This window comes from Microtus ochrogaster, chromosome 8, assembly GCF_000317375.1.
Source record: "Microtus ochrogaster isolate Prairie Vole_2 chromosome 8, MicOch1.0, whole genome shotgun sequence".
Lineage (NCBI taxonomy): Eukaryota > Metazoa > Chordata > Mammalia > Rodentia > Cricetidae > Microtus > Microtus ochrogaster.
The window spans coordinates 48,613,115-48,633,165 of record NC_022015.1 but is presented as its reverse complement, the minus strand read 5'-3'; the positions used below and the strand labels follow the sequence as shown (position 1 = coordinate 48,633,165).

At 39.3% G+C, this 20,051-nt stretch overlaps 1 protein-coding gene across 1 annotated transcript in view; it reads right to left on the bottom strand.

Moving 5' to 3' along the window:
- Positions 1-5,492: 5,492 nt before the first annotated feature.
- Positions 5,493-20,051, bottom strand: part of Carnmt1 (carnosine N-methyltransferase 1) — a 31,037-nt gene continuing 16,478 nt past the window's right edge. The window contains exons 4-8 of the mRNA XM_005352030.3: positions 18,701-18,841; positions 17,460-17,638; positions 15,340-15,453; positions 8,811-8,914; positions 5,493-7,988 (exon numbers count right to left, since the gene is read on the bottom strand). Coding sequence (XP_005352087.1) covers positions 7,887-7,988; positions 8,811-8,914; positions 15,340-15,453; positions 17,460-17,638; positions 18,701-18,841 — 640 coding nt within the window. The 3' untranslated portion in view covers positions 5,493-7,886. The remainder of the gene's footprint in view (positions 7,989-8,810; positions 8,915-15,339; positions 15,454-17,459; positions 17,639-18,700; positions 18,842-20,051) is intronic.

Below are 20,051 nucleotides of genomic sequence, written 5' to 3'. Positions count from 1 at the left end.
AGGTGTATATTACTGGGTAGAACTAGGGTTAAAGGTGTATATTACTGGGTCCGACTTTATGTTGCATTCGTTCTCTCCTCCCACCTTGTGGGTCAAATTCAGATGGTCAAGACAAGTGGCTAGTACCTCAACCCATGGAGCCATCTCGTTGGCCCTGCCATGACAATATAGCAAGATAGATGCTGCCATGTCTGTTTTAGTTTGTACATTGTTTTGTCTGAACATTTTACAGTCTAATTTTCTTTCCATACTGAGTCTTTCCTACACTTGGAATCAATGTGTGTGTGTGTGTGTGTGTGTGTGTGTGTGTGTGTGTGTGTGTGTGTTTATGCTAAGGACAGTATATTCTGTTCCCATGCAACAGTTGTACATTTTGTTCCTGTGAGACAGTTGTTGCTCACTGTTGTGTGGTTCCTACTCCATGCTAACTCCATTCCTCCCTGAACTTAAGAGGTTGGGCAATCTATTCAGCTCAACTATTCTATTTGCAATTGTGTCTCAATAAATAGCATCTACATGCTTACAGCTTTATAAGCAGGTTTGACAGGGCCAGCAAGACAGCTTAATGGATAAAAGCGCTTACTTCCAAGCCTAAGCCTGAGTTCAATTTCTGAGACTCCTATGGTAGAAAGACAACTTCAGCAGGGTGTTCTCTGATCCATGCCATGTGTTCAAGTTAATGCACCCGTGCGCGCGTGCTCACACACACACACACACACACACACATTGTGTTTACTAAAATACTTGATAGCTATAGAGCAATCCTTGAATATTTTCAGGATTGTGTGCAGGACACTTAGCCCCTTGCTCTTCCATATGAAACCACCTATAGCATTTCCCTTTGAGTCTTTTGAATTACAGTGGAATTATGTTGGAGACCAGCTTCAACAAGGATACTACTTACCAGGATAGAGGCATGGGGATTAGGAACATAAGTAAAGAGAATGAAGACATGGGTGAAAATAATAAACCAGAAAGAGGATAGCACTGGGAGTTCCAGTGAATACTGAAAATCACCTGCATTTAATTTCCATTTGCTTAAATGCCCCAACTTCAAAAGGTAGGAGTAAGATTTAAAAAACAAAAACCCTGCATTCATATGATACCAGGAATGAACAGAGCAATTGAAGGATTAGAGGCTACATTCTTAAACCTTCTGTTCCCAAAACAAGACAAGTAACACACCCTAGACTAAAACAAGGTATAGGCAAACCACTCCCTGGGTGGAATCCAGAGTTATCTCCCTAAGGGAGTGGGAACCTAGCTGGATCCTTAGACTTTTGTTTGAGGTAGAAACAGATCTGCTTCGTACCTGAAAAATCAGGTCTGGATTTTAGCCATACCTGTTATTTGAACTGTTGACAATAAGTTTGAAGGAAAGAAGCAAGTTCTAACTCTCGGATCTTTAGCCAGGGTAGAATAGACCCATACCTATGAGCCCCGTCATAATTATAGATTGGTTTGGGGAAATGTTTTCATCTTTACAATATCAAGCCCACTGCTAATTCTGGAGTTGTCAAGCTCTAGATTTTTAAATGTCCTTCGGTAAAATGTTCCAAGTTCTCATTACAGACATCTTCTACCTTTTTGCCAGGTTTAACTTTATTGCTCTGGCATATCTTTGTTGCCCGTAACTGCCACCGTAGTACTTGCTGTCACTTTGCCCTCAGTTGGACCAATCTACCGAGTCAAGGAATACAAGTTTTCCTAATACTTTCTTAGTGCTGGTGGGGCCTAAAATTGAGTATAGTCTTCCTAATTGTTTGGTTTTTTTGAGACTTGTTCTCGTTCCTGTAGCCAGGGTCACCTTATATTCATTGCATTACTAGAGCAGGAGCTGGCACTGGTACACAGCAGGTCCAGCTGTCTTCTAATACTAATATTTAAGCTGCCACCGTTTCAGCTACAGTCTGCAGTTTCTGGTGTGTTGTTTTCATTGTTCTTGAGATCTGAAATACATTTGCATTTTTATTTTTTTCCTGACTTTATTAAATCACCAGAATATTTTTAATTCCATTTCAGTTTAACCCCTTGGCACTTCAGTTATAGCTCTTTGCATTAATATTTAATGGTTACTCTAAGGTTAATATTCATCTTGAACCGGTTTTCAGAGTCTGTGTTTAAACATTGTACTGTTTATGTAAACCATAACCCAACCCCTTCAACCAATTTTCATATTGACCCAATAGTATCTTCTACCAATTCTGCCTGTCCTATAGTTTGATATAAAATGCAGACTGGGGCTGGTGAGGTAGCTCAGCAGGCTACAGTGCATGCCCCCAAACCTGACAACCTGAGTTTAGGTCCCGTCCAGTATATGGTAGGAAAACAACAACTGAGTAGTCCCAACGCTCACCTCCACAGTGTGGCTGGTGCGTTTACACACATACAGTGACAGATGGAACAAAAATCAAATGCTATCAGTAACGAACCAGAAATTGGTTTTTAATTCGCCCTGCCCCCGGTTTTCTTGGTAAAGAAGTAATACATTTTAAAGAATTTACTGTTTTGAGCCAGGTGGTGGTACACGCCTTTAATCCCAGTACTTGGGGAGTCAGAGGCAGGTGGATCTGAGAGTTCGAGGACAGCCTGGTCTATAAGAGACTTCATCGATTTAGCTTCTCTACATCAGTCACTTAAATGTTTGGCGTGTATCAGATGGCTGGTATTTGTGGAAATAGTGACCACTGTTTATCCACTCAGGCACAGAACTATAGCTATAAGCCCTCATAATCTTGTATCTACTCAGAGTTCACTCTTTGAGTAACCACTTTGAGCATCTGCTAAGGACCAGGTTAAATAACCTCCTTCAACTCTCGTTGAAGGCTGGATTGAGGGAGACAGACAGGATATCTAATAAATGTGCCTTTATTTTCAAAAGGCAGATAAAAGGAGCTCTTTATGTTAATTTTAAAGGCCTCGGAGAGTGAAGGGAGTCATATACAGAATGGGAGTGATCCTTGGCAGAAGTCACAGCAAGTGTGAAATGTCCATAAGTCCAAACATAACCTAAGCATGCCTACCTAAGCAAAGAAGCCACTGCAGCCTTCTCTCCACGGTGCTATGGTTCCGGACAGCTTCTGATTTTAAATCTGCCACTAGGGCCAGCCTATTTTCCATCCCATAATATCTACTTTTCACCTTTACAAATTCAAGTTGGGTCATTTTTATTCTTCCCATGAATCTAATAATATCTGAACATATATGACTGCAGTTTTACCTGCTCTCTGCTAATTTTATAATCCATGTTAGTTTGGAGGTCGTATCATTTCACTGATCTTTCTCTATTTCCTGCTTTCTGAGCCACACAATAATTAAAGATTTACTTTTAATTCTGTGTATACATGGGTATGTGTGTGAATATGTGCACCTGTGTGCCCATAAGTGCTCTCAGATCCCCTGGATCTAGAGTTACATGGAGTCTAATATAGGCGCTTGGAATTGAACATAGGTCCTCTCTAAGAGACCTATGTGCTCTGAGCCTTTTCTCCAACCCTGTTTAACGATTTTTGATTGGCCACTCATTGTGAACTTTATTTGCTGGGTATTAGATATTTTTGTATTCCTATAGATATTCTTGCTCTGAAAGGCTGTTACGTAGTCACAGTTTGACCGAATGTGAAGCAGGTTGGCATGTGTGTGGACAGAAGGTCCTAAAGGATCGAACTACTGCCAGAGGTGAGCTTGCCAGTGTTAGAACAGCAGATTTAAACAAGCCGAATGAGCAAGTCAAGTAAGCATCAGTCCTCTGCGGCCTCTGCAACAATTCCTGCCACCAGGTTCCTGCCCTGTGTGGGTTCCTCTTCTGACTTCCCTCAGTGATCTAGTGTGCTGTGGAACTCTGTAAGATGAAATAAACCCTTTCTTCCCCAAGTTGCTTTTGGTCAATGTTTTTGCACAGCAAAATCTTGACAGTAACAGTCAAGGTTTCAATTACATGCTGAAATAGTACTAGTAAGAGACTTTGATGGCTGTTCTTGATTGTCAACCTGACTATATCTGGAATGAACTACAACCCAGAAATGGGGGCACACCTGTGATTCAGGTTTTGGGGCAGGATGACACACACCTTTAATTCAGATTATTCTGAGGTGGGAAGGCACATCTTTAATCTGGGCCACACCTTCTGCTGGAAGCCTAAGACATGGAAGAAGTATGGTTTGTTTATCCTCCCTTTACTTATTTGCCCTTACCTTAAGAGCATATCCATTCCTTCACTGGCACTGGTGCCTACTCGGGATTCCAGCACATACAGAAGACCAGCTGAGACACTCAGCCTCGTGGGTAAGTGTGTGTGTGTGTGTGTATTCATTCTGTAAATTCTGTGACTCTAGAGAACCTTGACTAATACAAAGATGAAACCAAAAAAGGGATTCCTTTTCCTCTTTCCACCCTCCTGAAACAGTGCACCAAGGTCAGACACATTAACAGGTCTTCACCACTCAGGGAACCCTGAAAAGACTTCTGCAATACTGAGGATGGGCAAATGCAGTAGGGACAGAGTATAAAAGGTCCCCCAGTGTATACACATTAAAAACTTGATCCCTTGGGGGCTGGAGAGATGGCTCAGCAGTTAAGAGCATTGCCTGCTCTTCCAAAGGTCCTGAGTTCAATTCCCGGCAACCACATGGTGGCTCACAACCATCTGTAATGAGGTCTGGTGCCCTCTACTGGCCTGCAGGCATACACGTAGAAAGAATATTGTATACATAATAAATAAATATTAAATAAAATAAAAACTTGATCCCCAACGATTGTTTAACAGTGAAGGCTCTGACCTCATGAATGGACTATTTCTTTGATGACATCATCCGTGGACAGAATACTGGAAGGTGGATCTTCCTCTACAGGCATGCCTCTGGGACTGCTTTAGCCCTGGCCCTTCCACCTCAGGCATCAACTGCTTCACTGCATTTTGCTCCTTACCCTCAAGTTCTGCTTTATTACCACAGAAAAAAACAGCCAGTGAGCTCAGAGAGAAACTGAGACAAAACAGCAAACCTGCTATCCTCTTTACTTTAAAGGCATGTCATGTAGTTCAGAGGAGAGAAGAGACTAGGGGTGGGAAAAATACCCATTCACAATAAAGTGTGGAGCCCTCTCCAGCGGGCTTCTGTTGAGGCACCATGCAGGCCTCTGCCAAAGGCCTCTGAGACTGCCCCAAACCCCAGCCAATAGAGAAGAATTGAGGAAAATGAACCCAGAAAATAAAAATGCTCATCCTGGTCCTTGTTTTGGCGATTAGCCTCTGTCAAGACTAATCTTCTTCCTAGGGAAATTCCAAGTCCATTATAGTGAGCGTGAATGAAACAAAGTGAAAATAAATACTGTCCACCTGGGCAAACTCAAAGGTCAAATGCACATTATTACTAACTTTCTAAAAGCATAAAAAATTAGATAACCAAGAGGTGAAAAGAATATGATCAATTAAATAATACTCGCATTATGGCCATCATTACAGAGAGGGAAACAACCAACAAAAGCTGTTATAGCAATTGGCAGACTTTAATATTTAAGAAAAATTAAGTTCATATACACATTAAAAATATAGGAAATTTCATGCAGACATGAAGTTTCCAATTCAACTTTCTGGCAACATTTAGAATGTGAATTACATATAAATACCATATATTTTACAGTTCTCAAACTTGATTATTTCATACTGTGATTTCTGCAGCTTCCCTGTATATTTTATATGCCCTATCTTGCCCATTGATCAGAACCTAAATTTGCACCACATCAGAAAGTCAAAATTTAAAAACAGCAAGCACATGATCACCTTATGATGAAAAACTTGGGTACGAGCAAATTTAGGAAAAAGAATTTAAAACTTCAAGGCTTATTTATATGGTTAAGTAGCTAGACCTAAATATAAAAATACAAAACTAAAGTCCTCCAGTGACTCTTCTATTATTGATGTATACCTTATTTTCAAGTTTAGAATATATTAACTTCAAAAGCCAAAAAAGGGTGATACAAACTTATAAGGAATATTTTTTAAAATATTCATGATATAAGGAAAAAACTGAAAATAAAAGGATTAACTGACCTCAGAGTTAAGTAAAATATATAATTTAGAAATGTAAGTAATGTAGAGTAAATGTAAAATGTACAGTAAAACATGGCAGGGAAAAAAACCTTTAGGTAACAAAACCAACCCACTAGTGTCAGTCTGTTCTTACATCTGTAAGGAAGACAACGACCAGGCTACAAGAAATACTACAAAATTCATAAAAAGCATTCCTAAGTAACAACTAAACAAAATCTTGCTGTTCAGTGAATGTCTTTTAAAATACCTTTCTTTAATTTTTTTTTTCTTAAAAAAATAATTCTGGGAGACTTTTCACCCTTGCCAATAGTAAGCAGTGAGAATTTCCACCAAATGAACATTCTGAAGTACTGAGCACTGGAAGAACAAGAAACACTTTCAAAGGTGTCAGTAAAATGCACCCCATGGAGCCATGGACTTCATTGGGGAGGCAGACGACAATCCCACACTGTAGAACTCCCCCAACTAGAAGGGCAGTAGATCCTAAACTCCCAAACCTAAGCAGCACAAAGGCCTGAAGATTCGTATGAAAGCATGGCAACATGGGAGTTATGCCACAGCACATACTAAATCCATCTAATCCGAATGCCACAGAGGTCACAAGCATCTGTGAAAGATTCAGCAAGAACTTTTCTTTTCCTGTAGAAGGGAAAACATCAGTCCTCTTTACTTTCCTAGCTAATGGAAACAGAGTAACAAATGTCAAAATTAACAGCAACAAGGAAATTCCATCCCAAACAGGCTTCCCTAGAGGTAGAAAATTAAAGCAGCACACACACTGTTTAAACTCCAACTCTACCAGGAGACAAAACTATTGTTAATCTGAATTCCATGAATGGCTGCTGCCTCGGGTATTGAAGACACAGACCATGGGCATTAACTTATCCCTGAATTTCATACTCAAAACTTCTCACATTAATTCTATCATGAAAATTTTTACTAAAATATATTTTAACTAAAGAAAAAAGTGCTTGCTTTCATAAGCCACATAATCACTGTAAACATTACACTGACAAACTTTGTAACTCATCACTGATTTGAAGTTATGTTTCAGATGGGCAAATTTTATTCTTATTTTTCCAGTTAACACTGCTTAAAAAACTGTGCCTCCAAATGTTCATATCTCATACACTTCAATGGGATTTTCCAGGAGTTAATAGAAGATTCAGTTTAGCATGGACAAAGACTGAATTTCTCTGTTGATGCATTTCATTGAATTTTCACCTGTGATACAACTGAATTAGCATTTCATATAAGACATATTTGATGCCTCTCTAAATTGAGCTGGACTAAGAAGAAAAAAAATGAATGATGAAGAATAGTTTCAATATTCTTTATAAGTTACTTAGGCCAATGAGAACAAAGTTCCAATTCCAGATGCCGAGTATGACAGAGGATCCTTAGCCTCTTCTAAAAGTAACACGGGCAATGGAAAGCCCCAAAGGAGCTTAATGTGGACTTCAGCAATATCAGTCATTAACAGGGCAGACTTGCAACAGCTTCATCAAGCCTGGAGTTTAGGTTTATTTTTTTAAAGAAGGAAAATTCTGGGTTTCAAAGAAAAGTACTTGAAGATATCGCCTCCATTATATATCTGCACAGGAGATATTTTCTCCATTTTTTTCTGTGCAGTACAAATCTGCATGGTATAGTATATTTCTGAAAAAAGCAATAGATATTACTAAGAAAATAGACACTATTTCTAAATTTTGATAGGAATAAGAAGGCACCACTGATTTGAGGTTGTGTCCTGTTGTCACTGAGAGCTGACTGTGAGCTGTTTATTTCAGCATTTGTTCATAGTAAACCTTTTTCTGGGTAGTACCACTTAGGACCATTACTGTGGCTTCCGGACCACAAACAAAACACATTCATAGTAGTATTTCATCATAGAGAGATCATTCACAGTATATGTTGACAATACAGATTCCTCTTCCACCTGTAAAAAAAGCAAAAATCATAAGATCGTGATTACAACACAATTAACAAAAACAAGAAGTTAATAGCTGTAGGCACTATCATAACTATATTTAAACAATACCCCTGCCCCCCCCCCGGCTGGCGGTGGTGGCACACGCCTTTAATCCCAGCACTCGGGAGGCAGAGGCAGGCAGATCTTTGTGAGTTTGAGGACAGCCTGGTCTACAAGAGCTAGTTCCAGGACAGGCTCCAAAGCTACAGAGAAACCCTGTGTCGAAAAATCAAAACCAAAGCAAACAAACCAATTACCCCTCCCCCAATAAGACTGGTAGCATTCATAATCCCACATACAAAGTAACAGGTTATGTAAGTTCATCATCACACCGCTAATAGGTAGTTAAGAATAGCTTCAAATTCAGGAAGTCAACTACAAAGTGCATAAATGCATTGCTTCTCTTTATTCTTAAAAATAAATCTATTATTTCGTAAATGAGTGTAATAGCCAAAGTACCATAAAGTTTTATTTAATATGGGGTGGCTGAGAGAAGGCCAGGCAGTATAAAATAAGAACTGTTTTTTTGATATCTGCCTTCTCCAGAGCCTGTCAGTGAAAGATTGGCCTGGCCATTATCAGCTACCATTCAATATTGAAGGTCTATTTCATCAGGAACTAGTTTTTCCTTTATATGCATATTGTCCCAAATCTTTACAATTCAGAGAGCTATGTAATAATACCTTTCTATCTGGATGAGAAAAAGTAAAGTTACTAACTGCTGTAACACCTATATTCCTGTTTAAAGGCTTTTCAAGTTCAACATTGGCAGTGTCTTTCCATTCTTACCTCCAGCTGGAATCCATACTGCAGAACAACATTTTTGATATCCTCATAGCTCAATTCTATAGAAAGTTCATTTGCCAGATTTTCAAAATGGTACAGTAGAGGACCTATGGTGTGAGAAACTATGAATGAGTTACATGAACATAAGCACGCACTAATAGCTTTGTACACTGAATTCCAGACGTAATAGTTGAGTAGGTAATGAGGTCAAAGTGAAAAGATCCACTACATTTGCTGAGGACAGTTATCCAAACTTCTGAACATAAACGCATCAGTTTCAGCCAAGAAAACATCTTATCACAATTGTATTCTCAGATTACTCAGTCTTGTCTTTACCTTTGAGTTAATCATAAATCCTACATACAAGTTAGCTCTATTTACACTCCTCAGACAACATACTAAGATGGAAGGAAAGGAAAAAAGAAAAGAAAGGAAAGGAAAAGGATAGGAAGAAAAAAGCAAGGGAGAAAAAGTAACAAGTTAGACAGTTTCTGCTCCTAAGAGGCTTTGCCATCCTGTTATCCTGTGGGTAAACATTTTCATCTCCTTAGTTTAGAGGTAGGCTTTTTCAAAGTAGCCCAGGAGGCCTTGAACACCAGATCCTTTTGCCTCAGCCTCTAAATGCTAGGAATCTAGTCATGCTGCACCCTCTTCTATTTTTACCCTACCTAAACCACTAGAATAGATGTCCATGAATATAATTTATATGTTAGCACACTCTTCAAAATAACAGTGGCTCTTCCTTAAAAGCCTACTCTTACTGAGACAATTTCTGGCCATCTGATCAGTCCTAAACTATATCAAAGCCTTTTGACAGAAGGCAGAGCCTCACAGCAATCTTTATAGTCTTCAAAGCTTATTTTACATCTGCTCCTGTTCTACTTTTTTATGTGCATGAATGTTTTGCCTGCAAGTATGTGTATATACCACATGGAGGTCAGAAGATGCAACAGGACTTCCTGGTTACCAGAGTTACAAAAGGTTGTGAGAAACCACCATGTGGGTGCTGGAACTAAACCTGAGCCCTCTGCAAGAGTAGAAAGTTCTCTAAACCACTGAAACATCTCAATAACCCCCTTGCTCTATTGTTTTAAGAGAATCTGAAAATACAGTTTTATAGGTATACACTCACCCAGTAAGTCACATGTTGCTACTGATGTGGACTGAGCCCAGTCCACAGTGGGCAGCACCATCCTTAGACAGGTGGGCCAGGGTGTATAAGAAAAGTAGACTACACCAGAGAAAGCAACACAGGAAGAATTCCTGTGTTTTTGCTTCACGCTCCTGCCTTGATTCCCTGCATGGTTGACTATAATCTGTAAGCTAGAATAAGTCCTTCATAGTAAATTTTTAAAACTCTTTTACTGCAGTCTTATAGCTCACACTACCTTCAGGTAAGTATCAGCACTCTCTAGTTTGCAGACTAAATATCAAGCAATATATACAGATGAATGTGAAGTATATATGTGTGCACACAAAGGTCAGAGGATGACACTGCCTATCCTTCTCTATCATTCCCCCACCCTATTTCTTTGAGACACGCTCTCTCACTGAACCCAGGACCATGTATGGTGGTGGCCAGCAAGCCTCAGTGATCCTCTTATCTCTATCTTCAACAGTGCTGAGGTTTCAGGAATGCTCATGGCAACATCTGGCTCTTCATTTTATAATATTTATTTTTATTTTATTTATGTGGATGTGTCTGCGTTGAGTATATGCCACTTTCATACAGATACCTGCAGAGGCCTGAAGAAGGCATCAGATTCACCCCGTGCTTGAGTTACATACAGGCTGTTGTGAGCCATGAAACACGGGTCTGGGAACAGTACTCTGATCCACCGCAAGAGTAGCACGTACTAGTAACCTCTAAGCTATGACTCCAGGCTACATACCTGCCTTTGTAAGTGGATGCTAGGAATCAAATTCAGGTCCACATGCTTGCATAGCAAGCACTCCCATCCACATAACCATCTCCCCAGCCCAAAGAAGGCTTTACGTTTCTTTTAAGTCTACCAAGACGACTAAGTAGTAAACATTGATTGTATAACTTTAAGTGTTTATAACATTACCAATCAAGGACAGTGACTGTGGTGTGAATACTTTCTGTAGTCTTTTGTTACAAACTGTGCTGTGACAGACATCTGTACATATTTCAGACCTTCCCTTACACAAAGACATTTCTTGAGTCAACAACTATTTTTACTGACGTGGTTCAAACTGCCAAGAGTTACAGAAGGAAGGTCTCTTAGCTGAAGTGCTTGAGTACAGGTGTTTGATATTTTAGAATATTTACATATACAAAATGAGGCAGAGGAGGGGACTGAGTCTAACCACAAAACTAGTTTCATACATACTTAACTGCGTAGCCTCATAGTTTGTTTGGACAGTTCTGGACTACCAAGGGCTTTGCTTATAGGAAGGTTCTAACCAGTAAGTTATAACTCTAAATGCTAAAACTAATTTTGCATAGTAGTTTTAGTGCACACACTACTGCCTATCATCTGTCAGATGAAATCATGTATGAACTCGTTACTTGGCATATCAACATTTTAGAGCAATTTAGACTTTCAAGTTCGGAGAGATCTGTATAGCTTTTCACTCACAATTACAGGAGGAGTACTGTCTCAAAACCTTATTGGGATGAGAAGCCATGGTACTGCTACTCTGGAAAACAGGTCAGTAGTTTCTTGCAAGATCTGCTGCCCACTCGTTATATATGAAATTTCTTTATTAGGTGTTAACCCAAGAGAAATGAAATCTTACAGCCACACTTAAGATTTTGTGCCAAGTGTCAATAGCAACTTTATTCCTAACCAGCAGTCTGGCAATAAATCAAATGTCCATCCACTGAGAACTGATAACAAAATGTCACCCATTCATCCAGTGATGTATCACTCAAAAGTAAAAGGGAACAACACATTGGTTACATAGTGACCTAAGTGAGTCTCAAAAGCATCATGCCAGACAATGGAAGCCGGATACATAAAACACTACACTGTCTGGTTCTGTTTATATGATATTCTGAAAACGGGGTACTGGACTTACAGAAACCCAAACAGCAGTTCCAGCTAATTTTTCGATTATCATCTCTCTTCATATTGAGAAAGAACAAAGATGTATTTTCCTTGATCATAAAATATATACAGTAAGTTCATAATAGAAAGTTAAGGCAACATGAAACAGCACCAAAAGAAAACAAAACCATCTCTAATCCATTCACTGACTCTCAATGAAAAATATACTGAATCTCCTTGCAGGCTTTCCTTGATGCACAGTATGAAGTATTACATATATGGTTTAGCATCATTAGGACAGTGGAGAACCACTGTTGTAAGGCATTTTCTTAATTAATGATTGATGGGGGAGGGGTACCTATGGTGGGTGGTGTCATCCCTGAGCTGGTGGTCCTGGATTCTATAAGAAAGTAGACTGAGCAACTTATGAGGCAGAAGCCAGTAAGCAGCACCCCTCCATGACCTCTGCATCAGCCTCCAGGTTCCTGCCCTGCTTGAGTTCCTGTCCTGACTTCCTCCAATGATGAAAAGCACTGTGGAAATGTAAAGCTAAATAAACCCTTTTTTTTGTCTATTTGCTTTTGGTCATAGAGTTTCATCATAGCAGTAGTAATCCTAACTGGGACAGCAGCTATGTGCAATCAACACAACACTGCAACACAAGACAACCTTCTCTGGACATCAACCATGCTGACACCTTATCCTTGGAATCCCGTCTCCAGAACTATGACAAAATAAATGCCTGCTGTTTATCCAATCTGTTAGGCACTGTTTTAGTAGCCCAACTTAATCAAAAGATCAAACACATTCTTGCAATGTTTGCTGAGGTAGTTTGAGCAGATTAGAGAATAGAAAGATATCAGGGAGGCACCAGAATCATCTTGAGACATCTAGACTTTTTTTAGTCCATAAACTGGCTTGGAACACAAGAGCATTATTTGAATCAAAAATACTGACAGAGAATTAAAACCAATAGGGGAAACTATGCAACCAGGTGGCAAGAACGAAGTAAAGAGCCAGCACATGGTACATAAAGTAAAAAACACTAACAATTTCCATCAAACACCAATATTTAAGGAAAACTAGATTCTATTATTTCTAAAGATTTTGCTTTTAATTATATGTATATGTGTGCGTATGTGAGCATGAGTACTGGTGCCTGTGGAGGCTGGGGCACCTGGAGCTCACTGGGGTTACAGGTGAGCCACCTGATGTGAGTGCTGGGCAATGAATTCTGGTCCTCTGCAAGAAAAGTATGCATGCTCAACTGCAGAGCCATTTTTCCAGCCCTGATTATTATTTGTAATATCCTTTAATTTATACATGCCAAGTATTCTATTTATGAAGTATTAAGATAAGGTAGGTGTTTTCATTATTATAATTCCTCAGATTGTTTTGAAACCTTGTGTCTAGATGACTAGAAAGTCTACCTGTCCTCTTGTAAGTACCTGTTCCATGACTTCTGCTGTCCACGACACATAACACAACTGCAGCATAACTAGTTTTAGAGAACAGCCCCCCTACTTAGAAGGGCCAACTTTTTTTTTTATATATATATCAGGCACTTGTTATACAACTTTAAAAAGTATCAATAAAACAAGTGTTCATACACAAAGTTACTTGTATCAGTTAAATCAAGTACCTCAGAAAAACAACAAACTGTATCATAGCTCAGTAACTAGGAACCAAACCTTCAATTATGTATATATAGGATCATGTTAACACTAAGCACAAACTGGCAGTGTCAGAGTATGAGCCTGCCTCTTGCCACAAGTAAGCCTGGGACCTTCCTGCTAGTTATTAAAGCAGATCTCATTTTCTTCCACTGTTAGTAAATAGCGCCTTTTCATTAGGGCTGCTCTGAGAGGCTGAGGATGGAGCTCTGTGGAAAGAGAACCTGTCTAGGTGTACAACGTCCTACTTTAATCCTCCAGGACTACAAAACAGGATAGGGCTGCTATGAATTTACAGTATTTATAACAGCGCCTAAATCACAACACACAGGTTCTCAGCAGTATCCTTAAGTCATTCCTTGGGCCAACTTTCCCAAAGCATTTTCTTTTAAAGTTCTAAGGTTTAAGATACAGAAAAAAAATAAATAAATAAATAAAAAGATATGAGTCCCTTTGGGGGGGGGTGTCAAGAACAGGGTTTCTCTGTAGCTTTGGGGTCTGTCCTAGAACTACCTCTTATAGACCTAACTCTTGTAGACCAGGCTGGCCTTGAACTCACAGAGATCCACCTGTCTCTGCCTCCCGAGTGCTGGAATTAAAGGCTCGTGCCACCACATCCCAGAGAGATATTTGATTCTTATGATGACTGCATTTTACAGCTGTTCTCATCTAATCTTACAAAATTCTGAAGAGAAAGTGGGAAGATTTACTACTTCTAGTCTTGGTCCTGATGAAAAAGTTTCTAGTAAAAATAAAATCAATATACAGTCCAACTGCCAGAATCTCAGCAATAAAATAGGTCTTTATGTAGCCCTTTTCTTTGGTAGAATTATCATGAAAGTCTCATATTCTAAGCGTGGTTAACTCTGAACATAGGGCACACACATCACACTTAAGGAAGACATGCAAACTTAAATGAACTATACTCCCTCTACCTTTAAGAGGAGAAAATAGGCAATTACCTTTTAATTCTTGATAAAGGAACAAGGCATAATTATATTTTAGTACCAAGCAACAGGCTCAAAGTACAAGGAATTTTTGCATATATGAAATTGTATTTCTATTGCTTCTTAAACTCATGATAGTTAGAAAAAGTATTCTATCTACTGGGAGGAGAATTCCATGATGGAGGTAAAAGTCCTTCCTTTAAAGATTAAAAACAATAAACATTCTGTTTTTGTGTGAACTTTATTTTTGAAAATAGATCCTTCTCTCATACAATACATCCCAACCATTTTCCCTCCCCCTAGCTTCCCCACACCTCCTGTATCCCCCAGATCCACTCTTCCTCTATTTCCTCTCCAGAAAAGAGAAGGTCTCCAAGACATGACAGCCAGACAGAACTAAATAAGATATAGTAAGACAAGGTGAAAGCCCTCATATGGAGGCTGCACAAAACACCCAATAGGAGAAAAGAGTCGCAAGAGCAGACAAGAGTCTGAGACACATACACTCCTACTGTTAGGAGTCTCACAACAACATCAAGCTGTAATGTATATGAGGAGGATCTGGTGCAGACCCATGCTTGCTGCTTCAGTCTCTGAAAACACTCTCTTCTTAATGGAATGAAACGCCACCACCTGCATGGAGCAGGGGAAGATTACAAGGGACCGAGATGAAGCAGCAGACTGAACTTAGTATGTGCTGATGATCTAAGAGGATCATCCCAATGCTTGGATTGCCACTGCTTTCAGGAGGTTATCAGCCACTTGGACGTGGTCCTAACAGATAATACAACATAATTACAATGTTCACAATCATCTGGTACTATGTCACTACCAAATGGGGAAAAACTCTAATCCTCAAACTGATGTGTAAAATATTAATGAACATTAAAGCACTTACCGAGGTTTATCCAAATTCCACCTGGTTTGAGTATTCTCCATATCGTATCAATATAATCAATTACATTGTGAGCTGTGTCTATGAAGAAACAGGTGGCAATACAGTCCCAGGTATCTAATCAACAGAAATCAGACCATTGCATCTGTTATTTTTTTTCTTTCCCCCCATACTTGCCAACTAACTCTTGCAGAGTACTAATATTTCATTTAGCTGAAGGGATACAGACACTATACTCTTCCGATCAACACTATAATCAACATGATTATAGCGTAGTAGATACAGTAGTCAATTTGGAAACCACTTGTTATTAACACATCAACACATACTACCAAGTGACACTGTGAAAGAGTTGCTCAGCACATACACTCAACTGTAGCCTTTAGTTTTACTATGTTTATTCCGTGATGCTCGTAACTAAACCTAGGGTCTCGAGCTTGGAAGGTGCTCTGTGATGGCCTACCCTAGCTCTCATCTAAAATCTGCATAAACAAAATAATCATCATCTTGATTTTTGAGTTCTGATTTAAACCAATGTTAATCACTGATTCTGGCAAGTTTTAGAAGTAGGCCTTTCTTGCCAATTTGAGAAATGATAACATCAAAATACCCGAATACCTAGCATGACTTGATAATCATCAGGGAGAAGTTGGCTGGGAAAGACACAGCAAAGGTGGGCCCTCAAATAGAAAACTGTTTAGCTCTTGTAAGTTGTTCCAGGCAGAGGTAGGGACCAGATTCAAGATGTACTATCTATTCTAATCCTGACGTTGTAAAAGTGCCCAGTCCAAAAGAGATCATCTGTGTCCTCTTCCAGTCAGAGGAAAACGATTCCTTGTGGCACTGTAATGCTTTCCACTACTTCACTATTCTCAGATCTTGCTCCTTAACATTTACTCAACAGCTCAACCTCTCTTCATTGCTCTGTTCTATCTTAAGAATGCGCTTTGTCCCAATCTCAGAATTTAGGTGTTTATTTCCTATTTTAGGAAATTAGATAAATAAAATCTTTCTGTGTTGCTACTCCCCGCTCCGAGCCATATTTCAGGGGCTTCCTGATCCTCTCAGAGCACAGTTCAAACTTCTTGCTTTAAGTGAGCCTAACCAACTCTGTGCTCTCTTATCTCCCTTCTCCCCACTACTCACTTCACCATAGCCCCTGCTGAACTCGGCCAAGCACTCTTTCCTAAGCCCCTTGCCATCCCCAAACATGTAAGTGACAACCACCTTCTTAGTTTCTGTTGGGCTTAGTACTCTACCTTATTTTCTTACATACAATACTGTATGTTATGGCCTCTTTGTTCCTTCCAGTTATACGTCCCTTGTGGCCAAGGCCTCTGTCCTGCTGTTAGGTTTTCGATGTCTAAGAATGTACTTGGCATTTAACAGGTGGCAAAAAGATACATGTTGAAAGGATACTCTTGCTATTGCTCCGAATTCTGTTTCCTTTCTTCCTGCTACTGCCAGTTTATACTCTTTCCCTTTCCATTCCTGCCTCCTCCAATGTCTTTAATAACCTGTCAGACTGAAATCTAACTTCCAACCTGATAGCTTCTACAACTGAAGCTAAGACATATCACCCATAAAATTCCTTTCCTTGCCAATCTAACCCTGCTGCAGTCCCCGATGACCGTATTCTTTTAACTACTCATCTCTGTCCATCAAGTCACAGCCTCATTAGAAAGCTCCATTCCCACTATTTATTTCCATCTTACTGCAGTTACTATACCTTTGGACTCTTTTATTAACAGAGTCAACATCTCTTTTTATTTTTAATATTTATTTATTATATATAGTGCTCTGCCTGCATGTGTGCCTACAGGCCAGAAGAGGACACCAGATCTCATTACAGATGGTCGTGAGCCACCATATGGTTGCTGGGAATTGAACTCGGGACCTTTGGAACAACAGGCAGTGCTCCTACCCCTGAGCCACCACTCCAGCTCAACATCTTTTGAATGTACATATATTTCTTTACATTTCCTGTCACTGCCTTTTACATGACCTTGAAAATGTCACTGACATTGCACACCGTCTATTCTGGCATCAAAACAAATGGTAATAACACTGCGTCACTGTTTAGAATAACAGATAAGAACTTTAAGCACTTTCTTTGAACTTACTGCATTCTGAGTAAATCTCCTGAAAGTCTCCTGCTGTCATTGAAAAGTTAGAACCTGGAGGAAGACTGTGGGGGTCAACATCAGGGAAAAAAATGGGTCGAATTTGATCAGCTGATCTCCGATTATTGCTAAACTGATGGATCCAGGGATAAAGTTTATATTTGTTAATTTCAGAACATCTGTAAAATATGAACATAAGGTTCAATGTTAACTACACATTTTACCAAAAAAGAATCTACTTTAAGCATTAAAATATCTACTGAAGTTTTTTGCATGAAACTAATTAGACTTGAAAAGTGCCAATCTACACTATACTGGTATTGAAGGTGTGTATACATGTAAATGACCAACCATGGATTAAAAGACTCAGAGATTCACATGTGCTATTCATTCAAATTAAAAAAAAATTGTTAAAATTTTGTTGGTTTTTGAGACAGGGTCTTATGTAGCCCAGGCAGGCCTTGAACTCACTGTGAACTAAGGATGGCATTGAATTCTTGATCCTCCTGTTTCTACCCCACAAAAGCTGAGATTAGAGGCCTGTGCCACCACACCCAGCAAAAACGTATTCTTGAACCTAAACCTTGAGTAAAAGCAAGGAAACTCGTCTTGTTACCTATTTTTACCATTTTGTATGTAACCTTCTTTCCCCCCACCTCACCAGCAACAACACAGCACTGCACTGAGGAGCCGAGTATGTCACTGAAGTGTGCTACTGAGGCAGGGGACTAGTTCTCTGTCTCTAACATGCTGCACCTGTGACTTACAATAGTCACGCTTGTCTGCTACCTTCTGGTAGTGGACCCAGCAGTTTTCAGACCTCATTCCAGATGCAGTAAGCATGTATGGCCACTTACTGAAAAATCAGTTAGGGAAAACAGTTACAATTGCTGCCATAAACTCTTCACCAAGAAACAAAAGGTAAAAAGACCTTTAAAAAAATGAGAAAAAACCCTTTTCTATATCATAATTACAACTAAAGAGTCTACAGAGAAACTGTTTTAATTTCATGAACTGCCAAATCACTTTCTAAATAGCTGTTGCTTGCCCTGAGTCAACACTGCTGGCTAATTAACCCTGGCTACAGTGGCAATTGGTATAAACATTATTAATTTACTGTAAATATGATCTATATCAGTCAAGTACTACATACTTTTCTTCTAATTCAAAATTGTTCAAAAACTGGTAAGGCAATTTAATTTTGAGAAGTTACTATTTCCAGCAAAAAGTAAATTAAATACCTGTTGAGTACAAAGTTGGAAGAAAAGAGCATAAAAAAACTCCATTCATTTCCTTGACAAGCATAACCTAGCATAGCTATTTCCCAGGCCAATCTTCCTAGTCCAGCACCAGGTACCAGAATATTTACTTTAGAAGGATCCCTGCAATGAAACAAGGCAATTATATCCTGCCCCTCAAAGAGGAAAAAAAAAATTAGAAAGAAAAAAAGACAAAATCCATATTAACAACTAAAAATTTACTGAATTATTCAATAAGAATAAGCTTACTCAGAGTCTTGACTTCTTAAATTGAAATATTTCTAAATGTCAATAAAAGTAAGATATAGAAGGAATCATTGCATTATCAAGTGAGAATTTTATCTGACCCCCCAAATACTTCTCAGAAAAAAAAAAATTGAATCACATTGTATCTAAAGATTTATAGCCATTCTTATTTTGGGGAAGATAAATCATTCCAAAGTAATCCCTGAATTACATATGGGACATTTGAACTTCATCATGAGGTGGAGAACACTTTAAAGTTCATACAACACAATGATTTACAGAAACAAATAAATTAACTATATTTAGATTTTAATGTATAAAGTCTCAGATTTGGTAGATCTCAGGTACAAAAAGGAAAGGGCAGAAGTTCTGGGCACAGTAGCTCATACCTGTAATTCCAGAGTTGGGAGGTTAAAAGGATGGCCACTGAGTTTGAGACTAGCCTGGCCCTCATTGTTATCTCCAGAGTAGCTTGAGAGACAAAATAGGACTCTTTTTCCAATGCCCTTACTTCTTCCCACAGAAGAGAGAAGAGGGATGGGATATTCTCTTGGAGAAAATGGGCAACTGCCTTCTTCTCAAAAGGATTTCATTAAGTAGCCCCAGACTGGCCTCAAACTCATGACCTCCCTGCCACAGCTCCCCTGATAAGGACTTCTGGGCAAGCACTCATGACAAATATCCCGCAACAGACCAGAGACCCTATTTATCCCATCACACTGCCATTACATGCTCCTTTTCTCAAAGGTCGGCTAGTTTATCTGCACACTGCAATAAGCTTTAGAAGAAAAAAAGGTAGGGAGCAGGGAACTTTTCTCAGGAACCCTAGCAACTCAAATTCTAGGGTTATCAAGATGGCTCGGTGGGTAAAAGCAGCTGTGACCAAGACTGACAATCCAAGTTCAATCCCTAGGAACAACACAGTAGGAGAGAACCAACTCTTCTGCGCTATCCCTTGATGTCCACATGTGCACTGGTGTACACAAGAGTACATGCAGGGGGCTGGAGAGATGGCTCAGAGGTTAAGAGCATTGCCTGCTCTTCCAAAGGTCCTGAGTTCAATTCCCAGCAACCACATGGTGGCTCA